The sequence below is a fragment of the Oreochromis niloticus genome, linkage group LG3, assembly GCF_001858045.2.
Source record: "Oreochromis niloticus isolate F11D_XX linkage group LG3, O_niloticus_UMD_NMBU, whole genome shotgun sequence".
Lineage (NCBI taxonomy): Eukaryota > Metazoa > Chordata > Actinopteri > Cichliformes > Cichlidae > Oreochromis > Oreochromis niloticus.
In genome coordinates, this window is record NC_031967.2 from 26,859,539 (window position 1) to 26,874,639 (window position 15,101).

The 15,101-nt window shown below is 38.3% G+C and overlaps 1 protein-coding gene across 2 annotated transcripts; it reads left to right on the forward strand.

Moving 5' to 3' along the window:
- The first annotated feature begins 2,337 nt into the window (after positions 1-2,337).
- Positions 2,338-8,029, forward strand: LOC109198770 (GTPase IMAP family member 7-like). Of its 2 annotated transcripts, XM_019354167.2 has the most exons (3): positions 2,338-2,422; positions 3,034-3,081; positions 3,287-8,029. In XM_019354167.2, exons 1-3 carry the CDS (start codon positions 2,416-2,418, stop codon positions 4,171-4,173), a joined length of 942 nt encoding a protein of 313 aa, XP_019209712.1. In that variant the 5' UTR covers positions 2,338-2,415; the 3' UTR covers positions 4,174-8,029. The 2 variants fall into 2 exon arrangements, with proteins under 2 accessions (XP_019209712.1, XP_025761456.1); XM_025905671.1 differs by lacking the exon at positions 3,034-3,081 and having other exon boundaries at positions 2,375-2,422.
- Positions 8,030-15,101: the final 7,072 nt, after the last annotated feature.

Here is a 15,101-nt window from a genome sequence, read left to right on the forward strand (position 1 = left end):
TGTTTTTATTACAACATGCTGATGTCTGACCTTTGAACTATGACCTTAAAGCATTACATACTAAAATGGTGTGTATTATAATCTTTATACATATGACTGGAGCAGAACTAGTTGAAATCTTTGGCCTCTATGAGCTGTAAAAGCTTCAGATTTTAAGTTATATTCATGCAGTGTGAGACTTTGCGAAGAGTTATGGCGTCACTGTGATGTCACAGGGCGTTGTTTTGAAACAAAGTATGTTGCACAGCTCTCTCTATGCCCTTTCTTATGAGTAATTATTTATTTAATCAAAACTAAGTGAAAATGCAGAAAACTATATTCTTACTGCTTCCATATGAATTACAGTTTGGATTTTTTTTTTCTTTTCTTAATTTTGCTTTGTATTCCCACTGTAGTATGTTTTAAATGATGTGTAATTGAAGTGCATAATTCCAACTTTAATTCAAGGACTTTTGGATAAAAGGGTCTTGTCACAATACAACACTTAAGTACTACAGTAAAACAACAGCACTGCTGAGCAATGAAAGACAATAATTTCCTGGTCGAGCACAGTGTAGCACAGCTCAATCACGCCAATCAGGGAGCATTCACACATGGCGTGGTTTGACACATTTGCACTGTAAACAAAATAATGTGTATTGGAGCATGCAGGACACATACATACAGTAAAGACCCTGAGAGGCCACAAAAATAATGTGCAATGCCAATTTTGGGCCTAATACTCGGGGCAGTTCATCCTTCTATGTGAAAGGTCAGAAACAGTAACCCTATTTTAAGACACTCACAATTAAATACACAAACTAAAATAAGTTTAATATAATGATTTACCATCATAGCCACCTACAGTTTATGTCATGAATCGCTGTGTGGCAGGCAGGAATTGGACCCAAAATGCAGGCTCTTAGACACAAGGGATGAACTCAAAACCACAGCTTTATTCACGGGCTGGGAAAGCATACAAAGTAAACTAAACTGGGGAATAACACACTAAACTTACAGGGAGACACCAGGAGATCCACACAGCATGAGGGACGACGCGACACTGACTCAGAGAAACACAGGGTTTAAATACACTGGGAAGTAACGAGGGGAATGAGACACAGGAGGACACAGCTGGGAGAAATCAGGATTGACGAGACAAGGAAGCAAAGTAGGACACATTCACATAAGACACAGACCTTCAAAGTAAAACAGGAAGTATGACACAGAGACACGAACTTGACACGGTGGAGACAGCAACTAAGAAACACGGAGACAAACCACGAGACAGAGGATTCTAAGAACCGAAAGACACAGAGGGAAACTAAAACAAGCAGACAGACTTACACAGAACAGAGGGGACACAGAGAAACACGAAGGGCAAGGGATCGAAACTAGACACGATAGAATAACTCACACAAGTACAATAATACAAAATCACAAAGAACTAAACATGCTGGGTCAGGGGACCCAGGACCCTGACAGTTTACCTCAGCTCTTCGTTGTTTGTTTGTTTTTGTTTTGTATTCAAAAGTGAAAGCATCCTCTCTTGGAGCATTCAGGACAAACCAGTTCTGGGTAGAGGAAGTACTGAAAACAAGGAAGGAGGAAGAAAAACAAAGAATGAAAAAGATGCTTATGGTTTTAGAGTTTGTTGATCTGTGAAATTCATGAATGTGTCAGCACAACATCAATTTCAGAAAGGCTTATTATTCAAAAGCGGAAAACAAAATATAAAAAAACCCCCAAAGCTCTAAATCTCAGACTCCACAGGCTTCATTTACCATTTATGAGTTCAATTAAAAATGAAGAAAAAATGAATTTTTGGAAAAGAAAAGACTTAAATGCTCTGGCAGGACTTCACCAGCACTGTACTTAAACCATTCATGACAAAATCTGGAATTTCAGTCATTAGATTACGTGTACATTTTCCAAAAAAATGTATTATTATCAGCTCAAACGAAATTTATTTGGTTTTACTTTAGTACACACCATCGTATTTTTCTTAATGGTCATCTGTTTCAATAAATGAACATTTGATCTTATTTTTTTCATTTGCATTTTATTCAAAATCATTACTTCGTGTTTATAAATAGAAACAACCATAGTTTCAGTGCATTTTTTTATTATTTAAAGCCCTGGAAGAATACCAGGACTGGAAGATTGGCTACTAAAAAGACTGAAAGAAAAACTTAAATCACAACAATGAAACAGAATGAGTGACATTTAAGTTATTTGTCTTAAGACTTTATAAATGCAAAGAGGAAACAAAATGTTGCTTACATTGTGTTTCCCCGTAAAGGAAAATCTCCAGTTATCCACACCCCCAAATATTTCTTACAGCAGGTGAAACTAACCTGGAGAAGGGTTGGTCAAAAGAAACAAGACACACAACAGTTATCAAGCTCTGCTCTTTGCTGATTCACTGCAACCAACATGCCTGGTGAGTTATTTTAATGCTAAACTTCTGCAGATATAACATCTACATATTTTAGATAAATTGTTATTGGGCTCGATGGGCCAACACAGCCTGTTTAAAGAAATGACAAATCACTTTTGGGTATTTGTGAAGCTTGAATCATTGAATTATTCTGTTAACCAGGTGACATTGCATTTTTGATCAGCGTAAATACAGACCTCTCCAAAAAAACAGCCAAAAAAATTCATATTTAATTTAAATGGAAAATTATATAGAGCAAAACATTGTTTCAAACTTTTTTGTTGATGTTTTATCAAGAAAACTCCAGAGTCAGCATAAAGACAGATTATTACTTGAATGTTTGTTTTTTGCGTGCTCTGTATGGTGACACAGGCTCGAGCTTTGAGTTTGTCTTTATTAGATGCCTTTTCTCTCGATCTTTGTGTGTATTTGTATTTGTGTTTCTGTGTGTATCATTAAGCAATACAATCTATGGAATGTATGATTAACTATTTCCTCTCTATGTAATGTAGTAAATTAACTGACGTGTCATTAGTTATAATTTATGTGACAATATGAATAAACAGTCCTGAATAAACTGAATAATGTTATTCTTGCTCATTTTGCTTTTTTAGTTCCATCAAAAAAAGGAAAAACAGCTCAGCCTCAAAAGTACATCAAAGGTAACAACATCTTTGAGAAGTCATGAGTGTGACTCAGTTGCATTCCTTAAGTAACCAAACTTGTTCTGTTACAACAGAGTAATAACTCAGAGTAGCCAAGGAGTGTCAAGTTTCTGACTTGTAACGTAAATCCTTCCTGTTTTCTTTCCCCTCCAATAACAGACGCACATGTTGCTATTTATTTATTGTCTTCACTTCCTTTCAGAGGAAAAAATGTACAGGATTGTCCTGCTGGGAGACAGTGAAGCTGGGAAAAGGAGCCTAGTGAACATGTTTGCAGAAGATGCATTTGTAGTTAACAACACGGAATGCCAAACTAAGTCCAAATCTCTCCATGGAAGAAGAATTACCCTGATCAACACTCCTGATTTCTCAGACACAGGTAGATCAGAGGAGGAGCTGAAGCCTGAAATACTGAGGTGTATCACTGAGTGCACTCCGGGGCCTCATGCTTTTCTTATTGTGCTCAAAGTGGAGAAATCCACAGAGGAGCAGCAGCAGCAACAGACTGTCATTAGGAAAATAAGTCAGTATTTCTCAGAGGAAGTTTTCAGATATGCTGCAGTTGTCTTTATTCAGGATCGCCCAGACTCAGATGAAATGAAAATCAAAGAGTTTATAGATCAAAATCAATATCTGACTGATTTATTGAGGAAATGCAAGAGCCGATACCACATCATTAATAAATACAACCAACAGGGTGACAACATCAGCAACCGGTCCCAGGTTAAAGAGCTGCTCAACACAATAGACCAGATAGTTGCAGAAAACAAAGATTGGCGCTACACCAGCGAGATGTTGCCACAAGGAAACACCCACAATAAGGCTAACAGTGTCTCTGCAGACACTCCGGACACAGCAAATGCAGAATTAAGAAGAGCCTTAGGTGATGGTAGCGTACCAGAATGGGTAAAATGGGTAATAGAAAAAATATTCAATTTATTAGAGTGGGTAAGAAATGATTGTGACTTGTGGATAATTGTTTTCATCTCGTTACTTCTGACATGGTATCTTCTCAAAGTACCCTTTTTTGGGACCCTTGTGATAATTTTGCTGTTTGTGTTTCTCTTTGAGATTCGTGACATGGTATAATTACAACACCAGACAGAACTGTATGATCCTGTGACAGATTTTTCAGCCTCTATGAGGTGTAAAAACAAACAATTATTAGATATATTTATGCATTTGAGATTTTGCAAAATGTTATGGAATCATTATGACGTCAAAAAGGCAGTTTTTTTTTAAGTGTGTTGCACATCGCTCTCCATACCTTTCCATATATATGATATATGGAAAGTCTGTCAGTATTTTTTATATTTTTTTGCTTTACACAATGTAGATAAAACTTGGACTGTGACTTGCACTTCATTTGGTTTCTTGAGGGTGCCTTTTTAGGTGAACATTGACCTTGGGTGCTAACAATGAAGGTCAAATTCAAACGCTTAGCCAACCTAAGCCTATTAACAAACAGACAGACAGAAAAGAAACAGAAAACAATTACATGCTCCCTCCGTTCCACGGGGGAGAATGAGGTAACATTCATTTTTTTCATGTCAAAGGTTGCTTGTAGCATATGTGTGTATGACAGATGTTTGCATTAGTGCTGGGTGACCAGTTTGCTGAGAAGCTGACATGAAACACATAAAGCTGTGAATGATAAACAAGAGCGTATCCAAGTGTGTGAACAACAAAATATTTAAATCAGCAGTTAGGCTAACTGGCTAATTTACACTAATTTCACTTAAGTTTAAGTGATTATCTGCTACTTTTAATCAATATGCAATACCCCTATAATAAAATCACTAACATCTTATACTCTTATTCAAAGCAAAACGAAGAGGCAGACAGGTGACTGGTGGCTGACCGGTCATTGATGCACTCAAAAAAAAAAAAACTATTAAGCATTTAAAATAATAACACATGAACTTGTAAGGAGTGAGTTTTGCAGCTCTGCATGATGATAATACAGCTTTGGAGGAAAAGAAAAAGTTACTGACAAAGAGGAAGAGACAACAGGATTGTGTATTCTTTTTGAAATCTGTATTCTATTTGGATTTCCATTTTATGTGCAAAGTTTGTTTTTACTCTAAATCCTTAAAAAGCAGTGATAAAAAATCAGTTTGCCTTTAAAATTTGAATACAGATTGTTTCTGCAATTCCTGCAGGTACAGTGTTGTTTTTGCCAGAAACATCAGCAGTGTTGGGGAGTAACGGAATAGTTGTACCGGCTTATTTAAAATACAAAACATGAGTAACTGTATTCTGTCACAGTTGCCGTTTAAAAAGGTGGTATTCATAATACAGTTACGGCATCATGGCCTTGGACTCATCTTTACAGCTTTTTAAAAGGAAAAAAAAGAGGAATTTTAATTTTAAAAAATGTTTGACATTTGTGAAAATGTAATTATTTTTCCTTTAATTTTTTTTAAAACATTTGTTTTGGTTTTCAATCAAAATTCTTTAGATGCAGACGTTTGGTTTCCTGGTATTTCAAGACATTTATGTGATGAAGGGGGATACAAAAAGAAACAGAAACAAAAAGAAACAGCACTTAATACTTATTTTAAAGCTTTAGTTGTTTTTGTATTATAGCTCAATAAGTGCAATAACTATGGTACTAATTACAAAAAGTTGGCAAACTGTACAACATAAACAGAATGTATATGTATATTATAGCAGCAAATCACAGTAAAAATCACCTCAAGCTGCTTTATGTTGAAACAAAAAACCCCCCAACTACAATCATATGATCCCCTTCATGCAAGCACTCGGTGAAAGTGCAAAAAGGAAAAACTCCTTTTAACAGGAAGAAACCAGGCTCGGAGGGTGAGGGTGGTGGTGCGATGATGATTGTAAGACTAGCATGACCTGTGCACAGACAACAACTGTTCCATGTTCTGATTATTTGAGTGATCTTCTCATTATTTTCTGTTTCACAAATGGTTGAATTTCACCCCAAATTATGTGGCATGGCGGCCAAGTGGCAAGGCAGCGGTCTCATAAATTAAATATCATGGGTTCAATCCCCATCTGTGCCTTTACTACGGGCAGAAAATCTATAATGATTAAAAGTCTTGATTCGGTGTTTGGGTGAACAAGTTGCTTTGAGTGGGCAAAAACTCTGCTCCCAACAACCAGAAACACTGAACAGAACTTCAGACGTGACACAACATGTCCATTGTTAGCGCTTCACTCAGTGTGAGTACCAGTTTGCTTACTCACAGGTTTATATATTTAACAGAATATAACACACCATATGAGGAGTCAAAGTGGACGATCCAAACAGGATATCTGACAATAGGAGACATTCACAAATGCATATTTACACTGACAACTCATATTAATGTTAACAATAACATTTTAAATAATTGGTTGAAACAATAAAGGGAAAGGAGAGTCTTCTAGTATGACAATCATTTTTGCAATTGTTCATCCAAACACTTTTTTCTATGTTTCAAAAAACAATCACACAAACACACTCATCTAAAAAAAAATTCATTGGACTAAAGTTTTAATGCTCATGCTACATGTTTATTAAGATAGTCTAATGTCTGCGACGGTATCTTCTCCCACGTCTGCGGACACCGGAGGCCTTGTGGGGTCTCCTGCGTCTGCGGACGGGGCGAGTAGACCTCGCATATCTGCGTCTGTGTCCACACGGCATTGTGAGTAGACGTGACCTGCTCCGTGTCACGGGTTCTATTTATGGACTCACCTGGCAACTTTAGTGATGTCACTGCTGTTGTCACTATTGGTGATGCTATACCTTGTTTATAGCATAATATCTGAACTGTGATGTCACTGTGAAGTCACCCTGCAATGTGATATAGTTATGACTGAAAGGTCATAACTGAAGCAGATCAGTCATTTTGTTGTGACCATGTAACCAAGCATGGATGCAACCCTTTCTCCACGGCGACTTTGGTAGAATAAGAAAAATCTTGTCTGTTAATTTAATCTTCTGCTTAATCTTCTGATTAGAAGCAAAGCACTGTATAAACACACATCCATGCAGAATGTTGTCATTAACAGAGAAAAGCCCATTAACAGATTAAAGTTTTCCACCACATTTTGAAGTCAATATTATCATTTCAGAATAAACTTTGTCCAAACTAAATTCAAACCTAAATAAAGCGGTTTCCCACCCTTGGTCTCAGACTCTCAGGGCTCCACTGCATGTCAGAAAAGATGTTATACCTTTTCCTTTCAGCACACTGATCTGACAAGTTCAGCTGATGTTTCATCAGAAAGAGTCTTTCTACAATAAAAACCTCCAGGAAGTATCAGATCAGTATTTAAAATCAGCTTAACATCATGGAAGCAGTAAAGCAGAGGGAATGAGAATGAATGGCACGTGACAAGAGAGGAGATGCTTCATCTGTAAACTATTACAGCCAACAAGGCAGCTTAACACAGCACTGCTTTTCAAATGAAGTGGAAGGCTTTCCAAGAAGGTCAAGGTTCATTCATTACTGAATCATTAAATACTACACATTAATCAGAATCAAAATACTTTATTAATCCCTAAGAAAATTTGTCATGCAGCCACTTTAAAGTTACTTACACTGGAAACAACATCAGCAAGAAGAGATATAAGACTGTGTGTAACTGTAAAATAAAATGACAATGATATATGTACAATAAAATAATATAAATCACACACCAAACTATACACGGGACTTTTTATTAGTAAGTTACAATGCAGACACATGCGCTGCCAAGGACATTTCAAAAATAATGTAATGATATTTCATCATGTTTCATTTAAACAAGAATCACGCAGTGAATTGAGAAAACATTTGTTCTGTTTATAACAATTACAAAATGCAGGGGCGATTCAAGGATCAGAGCTTTGGGGGTGCTGAGCACCCAGAGAGCTGCCCATCCAGGCAAGGTAAACTTTACTCGTCACGATGAGACTTCTTCCCTGTCTCTGTCAGTCCCTGCATCCTTAAATGTCTCCAGTTGTCCCGAGTTCCCTCTGACTGTCTCCTTGGTGCATTTAAACCTGTTCCTCCCTGTCCTCATCGTCTGTTGTCTTCATCTCCGTTATCAGTCATCATAATTTTACCCTCTCTGTGCAAGTCTGCAAATTTTTTTATTAAGTCATAAGATTCTTAAATTCATCAAGTCTCTCTGTGCCTGGGTCCTCGTCACAAAACATGACATCACTGTTTTGTACATTTTAACACAATTGAATCCCCACATTTGTGAAAGAAAAGCAAAACACTTTTTTGAAAAGTCTGTAACAAAACCATCAAATCTGATAAAGGTTATTTAAATGCAGCAAAAGAAGAATGGATTGGAATTAAAAAAAAAATACATATCCTAACCTTAATTACTGGGGGAGAATAATGAATGATGCTCATAGTCAGTAAAAAGTAAACTGAGTGCATTTTTTGCACAGAGATTCACTTTTAAAGTGTATGTATAATATAATACAGATACATAAAAAATACACTCCAAAAATAGAAGAGTCCTTGAAATGTACAAAATATTATTAAAAAATTTAAAAAAAATTGAGACACCTTGGCCTATGGTACAATGTATACAATGTATGAAAAGATCTTTACTGCAGATACTACTATGGCTCTGCAGATTTTTTCTTTTCTTTTAACCTATGTCGCCTCACCTTGAGGTTGGCAAATCTGTCGATCACATTTTGGTGGTCAAGTCTCTCAAGCATCTCTTTCTCAACTGACATCACAGCCAGGTGCTGGAGTCTGCTTTGACCCATGGTCCTTCTCAGCCAGGTATGGAGCTGAGTCAAGACACTAGGCAAGGCAAGGCAAGTTTATTTATATAGCACAATTCAACAACAAGGTGATTCAAAGTGCTTAAAGACACTTTGAAGACCTTTCACAGCTACAGCTGCTAACTGGGTTTGTTAGGGCAACCTGAATAACAGTTTTCAGTGTGGGGAAGATCTGATTATCCAGAAGATGTTAACATATCTGGAACGGCACCAGCCTCACTCTTGAGCTTCAAAAAGTTTTTGGCAACCGTGACTTCCTCTGACTGAAGCTCAATATGGTAATGCAGTGCCAGGGCTGACAACCCAGTTTGTTTTGCAGATTCTGTATAGCAGCTTTAATATAGGGAGAACACAACTTCCAGATTGTATGAGTAAAATTAGTTGGGTTTTTTTTCTTTGCCAGTTTAACAGTTTCTGTTTTGCCTGTTAGTATTCCCTGTCTGTTTTCTTACCTGGTTCTTCCTGACCCTGTACTTTCTCCTCAGGTTCTCCTCTTTCCTCTCTCCCTCTTTGGACTGACAATCATACACAAATAGATTGTATTCAATTAGATTAAAAAAAATACTATTAAGATCACTAATAAAAAAAGTCCTCTCTCAGTGTATTTTCAACCAAAAGGTAAATAACCAAACCACATGTACATCCAATAAAGGATATAAATATTGAAACACTGATCCAACATTATCCTTTATTAAGGGATAATTTGACCTTACACTTTTACCTAAATGTGGATTCTTTTTTTGAAAAAACTTCCTCATATCCATTATGAACCTGGCTGTCTCTCTGTACACAAACACACACACACAACAGTGGAGTTATAAGGTTAATGGGTATCCAGCCAGTTAGCTAGTTAGTACCTTGTACATAGGACAAAATAACCAGTTTCTCTCATTACATTTCAAACAGGACAGTGGTAACAACAGCAGGCTACGGACAATGTTAAGTTTTAGATTTTAAATAGGCTGTATACATTTAAATGGGAGCAACAGGACGGTCAAATGTCGCTGATGTTACTACAGAGTAGGACGGATTGTAGGATAGCAAACATAGTCGGGAAACACGTTTTCAACACAGCAGGTTACCTGGGTGTAATGTTTTTCAGCTAAAACGAAACATGGCCTGACTCCTACCTAACTATATAAAGAGTAACTGAAGGTTAAATGCAGCTAACATGTCCTGTTTTAAGGCAGGTGCTTTCACCTCCGCTCCGCTGCGTCTCAGCCACCATCGCTCTGGCAGCAACGGCGCAAGAGCCAGAGCAGGCCCCAAGAGCAGGGGAGAGCCGAGCTGGAACAAACCACTTTGGGAGGGGGAGAGGGGTTATCTATGCTTTTGTTGTTAAAGTGTTCCATCTCAATTACGTACTGTATGCGTTTTATATTTTTAGTGTGTCCCACAAACAGCAAATATTGTCAAAAAAAGTAAGAAATCTTTGGGGGTGCTTTGAAAATGGGCTAAAATCGCCCCTGACAAAATGTATGATTGAACACAGATGAAATGTGCACTTTACTGCACATAGAACACTTGATGCTACAAATGTGTTTGCAGTGACTGACTCACTGAGTTTGTTCCGGAAGCCATGCTCTTTGGACACTTTTTCAGTGCAGCAGTCTGAGAAAATATCATAAGCTGTCTGAATATCACCGGTGAGTGTGTGAGTCAACGGTGTGAGCAGGGATTCCTTCAATTACGTCACGAACGCTCGATGGTTGCCATGGGAACGAAGATTACGTGACGCGTCACAACGCTGAGTGCTTTGAAGTGCGGTCGTGCTTTGAAGTGCGGTCGTTAGGTCACGCCTCCTGAGGGCATAAATACAGGTCAAAAACCACATTAGTGTGTGTCTGTGTGGGTCTCTGTATGTGAGTCTGCTTCTTTCGTTCTGGTCTTGGTTTCTTATCGCTTTGTCCATTTCCATCAGCATCGGGGGGCGGAAACCAAGTGCTTCTCTCCCTCTGAGATTGTTGCAACTTAGTTCACAGCACTTTAAGTAGCTTGGAAAGCGACGGGAGTTTTTCACATTTTTATGAAGCTTCATCAGTTCAAATTAAGAAAAAAAAGAAAGAAAAAAAAAGGAAGAGAGTCCCAGGAACTAAAATAGCTTCTTGGGTGGGTGGGAGGTAAGTTAGTTTTCCTTAATGGTAGACCTTATTTGCTCCCAATAGCAATTCTTTTCTTTTCACATACCACCAGATTACTTAATGAGGAGCAGCTATGCAGGACCTGGAAAAACAGCAACTTATATTTATAAAAAAATAATACTAGGGTAAGGGAGTCCTCTTCCTTACACTACAACTAAACTCTCAGTGAACATTTAAACGCCGCCTGGTTGTGACAGATGGCCACCCCTCCCTGAGCCCGGTTCTGTTGGAGGTTTCCCCCCATTAAAGGGGGGTTTTTCTTCCCCGCAGTCGCCAAGTGCTTGCTCATAGAGGATTTGGGGGCTTTTTAAAAAGGTTCACTGGCATCAAATTTAGGACTCAGCAAATATGTAAATGGATGATTCCTCATCAAATGAGGAATCATCCCTTTAAAACATATTTGCGAGTCATTTTCTTCTGAGCATGGAACCAAGCATGCCGACGTAAGGAGTCACGCTAAAACGAGGAATTTTGCGCAGATTACATTTAAACGCCGCCAAATATGTTTTAAAGGGATGAGGAATCATCTATTTAAAACATATTTGCAAGTCATTTTGTTGTGATCATGCAACAAAGTATCCTGACGTAAGGATTCACGCTAAAACTAGGAATATTGCGCATATTACATTTAAACGCCACCAAATATGTTTTAAAGGGATGAGGAATCATCCCTTTAAAATATATTTGCAAGTCATTTTGTTGTGATCATGCAACCAAGCATGCCGACGTAAGGATTCGCCCCAAAAGGAGGAATTTTGCGCCGATTACATTTAAACGCCGCCAAATATGTTTTAAAGGGATGAGGAATCATCCCTTTAAAACATATTTACAAGTCATTTTGTTGTGATCATGCAACCAAGCATGCCGACGTAAGGATTCGCCCCAAAAGGAGGAATTTTGCGCCGATTACATTTAAACGCCGCCAAATATGTTTTAAAGGGATGAGGAATCATCTATTTAAAACATATTTGCAAGTCATTTTGTTGTGATCATGCAACAAAGCATGCCGACGTAAGGATTCACGCTAAAACGAGGAATTTTGCGCCGATTACATTTAAACGCCGCCAAATATGTTTTAAAGGGATGAGGAATCATCCCTTTAAAACATATTTACAAGTCATTTTGTTGTGATCATGCAACCAAGCATGCCGACGTAAGGATTCGCCCCAAAAGGAGGAATTTTGCACCGATTACATTTAAACGCCGTCAAATATGTTTTAAAGGGATGAGGAATCATCCCTTTAAAACATATTTGCAAGTCATTTTGTTGTGATCATGGAAACAAGCATGACGACCTAAGGATTCGCCCCAAAAGGAGGAATTTTGCGCCGATTACATTTAAACGCCGCCAAATATGTTTTAAAGGGATGAGGAATCATCCCTTTAAAACATATTTGCAAGTCATTTTGTTGTGATCATGCAACCAAGCATGCCGACGTAAGGATTCGCCCCAAAAGGAGGAATTTTGCGCCGATTACATTTAAACGCCGCCAAATATGTTTTAAAGGGATGAGGAATCATCCCTTTAAAACATATTTACAAGTCATTTTGTTGTGATCATGCAACCAAGCATGCCGACGTAAGGATTTGCCCCAAAAGGAGGAATTTTGCACCGATTACATTTAAACGCCGTCAAATATGTTTTAAAGGGATGAGGAATCATCCCTTTAAAACATATTTGCAAGTCATTTTGTTGTGATCATGCAACCAAGCATGCCGACGTAAGGATTCGCCCTAAAAGGAGGAATTTTCTGCCGATTACATTTAAACGCCGTCAAATATGTTTTCAAGGGATGAGGAATCATCTATTTAAAACATATTTGCAAGACATTTTGTTGTGATCATGGAAACAAGCATGCCGACGTAAGGAGTCGCGAGTATAACGAGGAATTTTGCGCATATTACATTTAAACGCCGTCAAATATGTTTTCAAGGAATGAGGAATCATCTATTTAAAACATATTTGCAAGACATTTTGTTGTGATCATGCAACCAAGCATGCCGACGTAAGGATTCGCCCCAAAAGGAGGAATTTTGCGCCGATTACATTTAAACGCCGCCAAATATGTTTTAAAGGGATGAGGAATCATCCCTTTAAAACATATTTACAAGTCATTTTGTTGTGATCATGCAACCAAGCATGCCGACGTAAGGATTCGCCCCAAAAGGAGGAATTTTGCGCCGATTACATTTAAACGCCGCCAAATATGTTTTAAAGGGATGAGGAATCATCTATTTAAAACATATTTGCAAGTCATTTTGTTGTGATCATGCAACAAAGCATGCCGACGTAAGGATTCACGCTAAAACGAGGAATTTTGCGCCGATTACATTTAAACGCCGCCAAATATGTTTTAAAGGGATGAGGAATCATCCCTGTAAAACATATTTACAAGTCATTTTGTTGTGATCATGCAACCAAGCATGCCGACGTAAGGATTCGCCCCAAAAGGAGGAATTTTGCACCGATTACATTTAAACGCCGTCAAATATGTTTTAAAGGGATGAGGAATCATCCCTTTAAAACATATTTACAAGTCATTTTGTTGTGATCATGGAAACAAGCATGACGACCTAAGGATTCACCCCAAAAGGAGGAATTTTGCGCCGATTACATTTAAACGCCGCCAAATATGTTTTAAAGGGATGAGGAATCATCCCTTTAAAACATATTTGCAAGTCATTTTGTTGTGATCATGCAACCAAGCATGCCGACGTAAGGATTCGCCCCAAAAGGAGGAATTTTGCGCCGATTACATTTAAACGCCGCCAAATATGTTTTAAAGGGATGAGGAATCATCCCTTTAAAACATATTTACAAGTCATTTTGTTGTGATCATGCAACCAAGCATGCCGACGTAAGGATTCGCCCCAAAAGGAGGAATTTTGCACCGATTACATTTAAACGCCGTCAAATATGTTTTAAAGGGATGAGGAATCATCCCTTTAAAACATATTTACAAGTCATTTTGTTGTGATCATGCAACCAAGCATGCCGACGTAAGGATTCGCCCTAAAAGGAGGAATTTTCTGCCGATTACATTTAAACGCCGTCAAATATGTTTTCAAGGGATGAGGAATCATCTATTTAAAACATATTTGCAAGACATTTTGTTGTGATCATGGAAACAAGCATGCCGACGTAAGGAGTCGCGAGTATAACGAGGAATTTTGCGCATATTACATTTAAACGCCGTCAAATATGTTTTCAAGGAATGAGGAATCATCTATTTAAAACATATTTGCAAGACATTTTGTTGTGATCATGCAACCAAGCATGCCGACGTAAGGATTCACGCTAAAATGAGGAATTTTGCGCATATTACATTTAAACGCCGCCAAATATGTTTTCAAGGTGTCACAGTGCGGCTGTGTGTAGGCAGGAGAAGGACCCAAACGCAAAACTCACCGAGACAAAAGTGAACTCAAAACACTGCTTTATTGCAGGCTAGCACGAAAAACAATACAAAACTAAACTGGGAAAACTAAAGCGCAAGGAGCCACAGGGAGAATCACACAGCTATGAGGGAGAACGCGACACAGAACTGAGGGAGAGGCAGACATAAATACACAGAGGGTTAACGAGGGAAGTGGGAGCACACGGGGAACACAGGTGACACTGATAATCATAACAAGACACAACAGGAGTGAACGCAACACTGACGGGAGACTGTCAAAGTAAAACAGGAAGTGCACAGAGGTTCAGACAGGAGGAGAGAGAGCACGGGGAGAGCACAGACATAACAGGCTGGGTAAAACATGGAATAAAACACAAGGAGAGGCAAGGGCTCACAGATACACAGAGGGGCACACAGGGGGTAAGAGTCACAAGGGGAAAAACACATAAGGAAACAACGTAACAGAGCAACTCAGGAAGCATGGCCTAAATAAGGAACAAAATACATGAAAACTAAGAATACTGGGCCAACGTGGCCCAGGACCATGACACAAGGGATGAGGAATCATCTATTTAAAACATATTTGCAAGTCATTTTGTTGTGATCATGCAACAAAGCATGCCGACGTAAGGATTCACGCATAAACAAAGAATTTTGCACATATTACATTTAAACGCCGCCAAATATGTTTTAAAGGGATGAGGAATCATCCCTTTAAAACATATT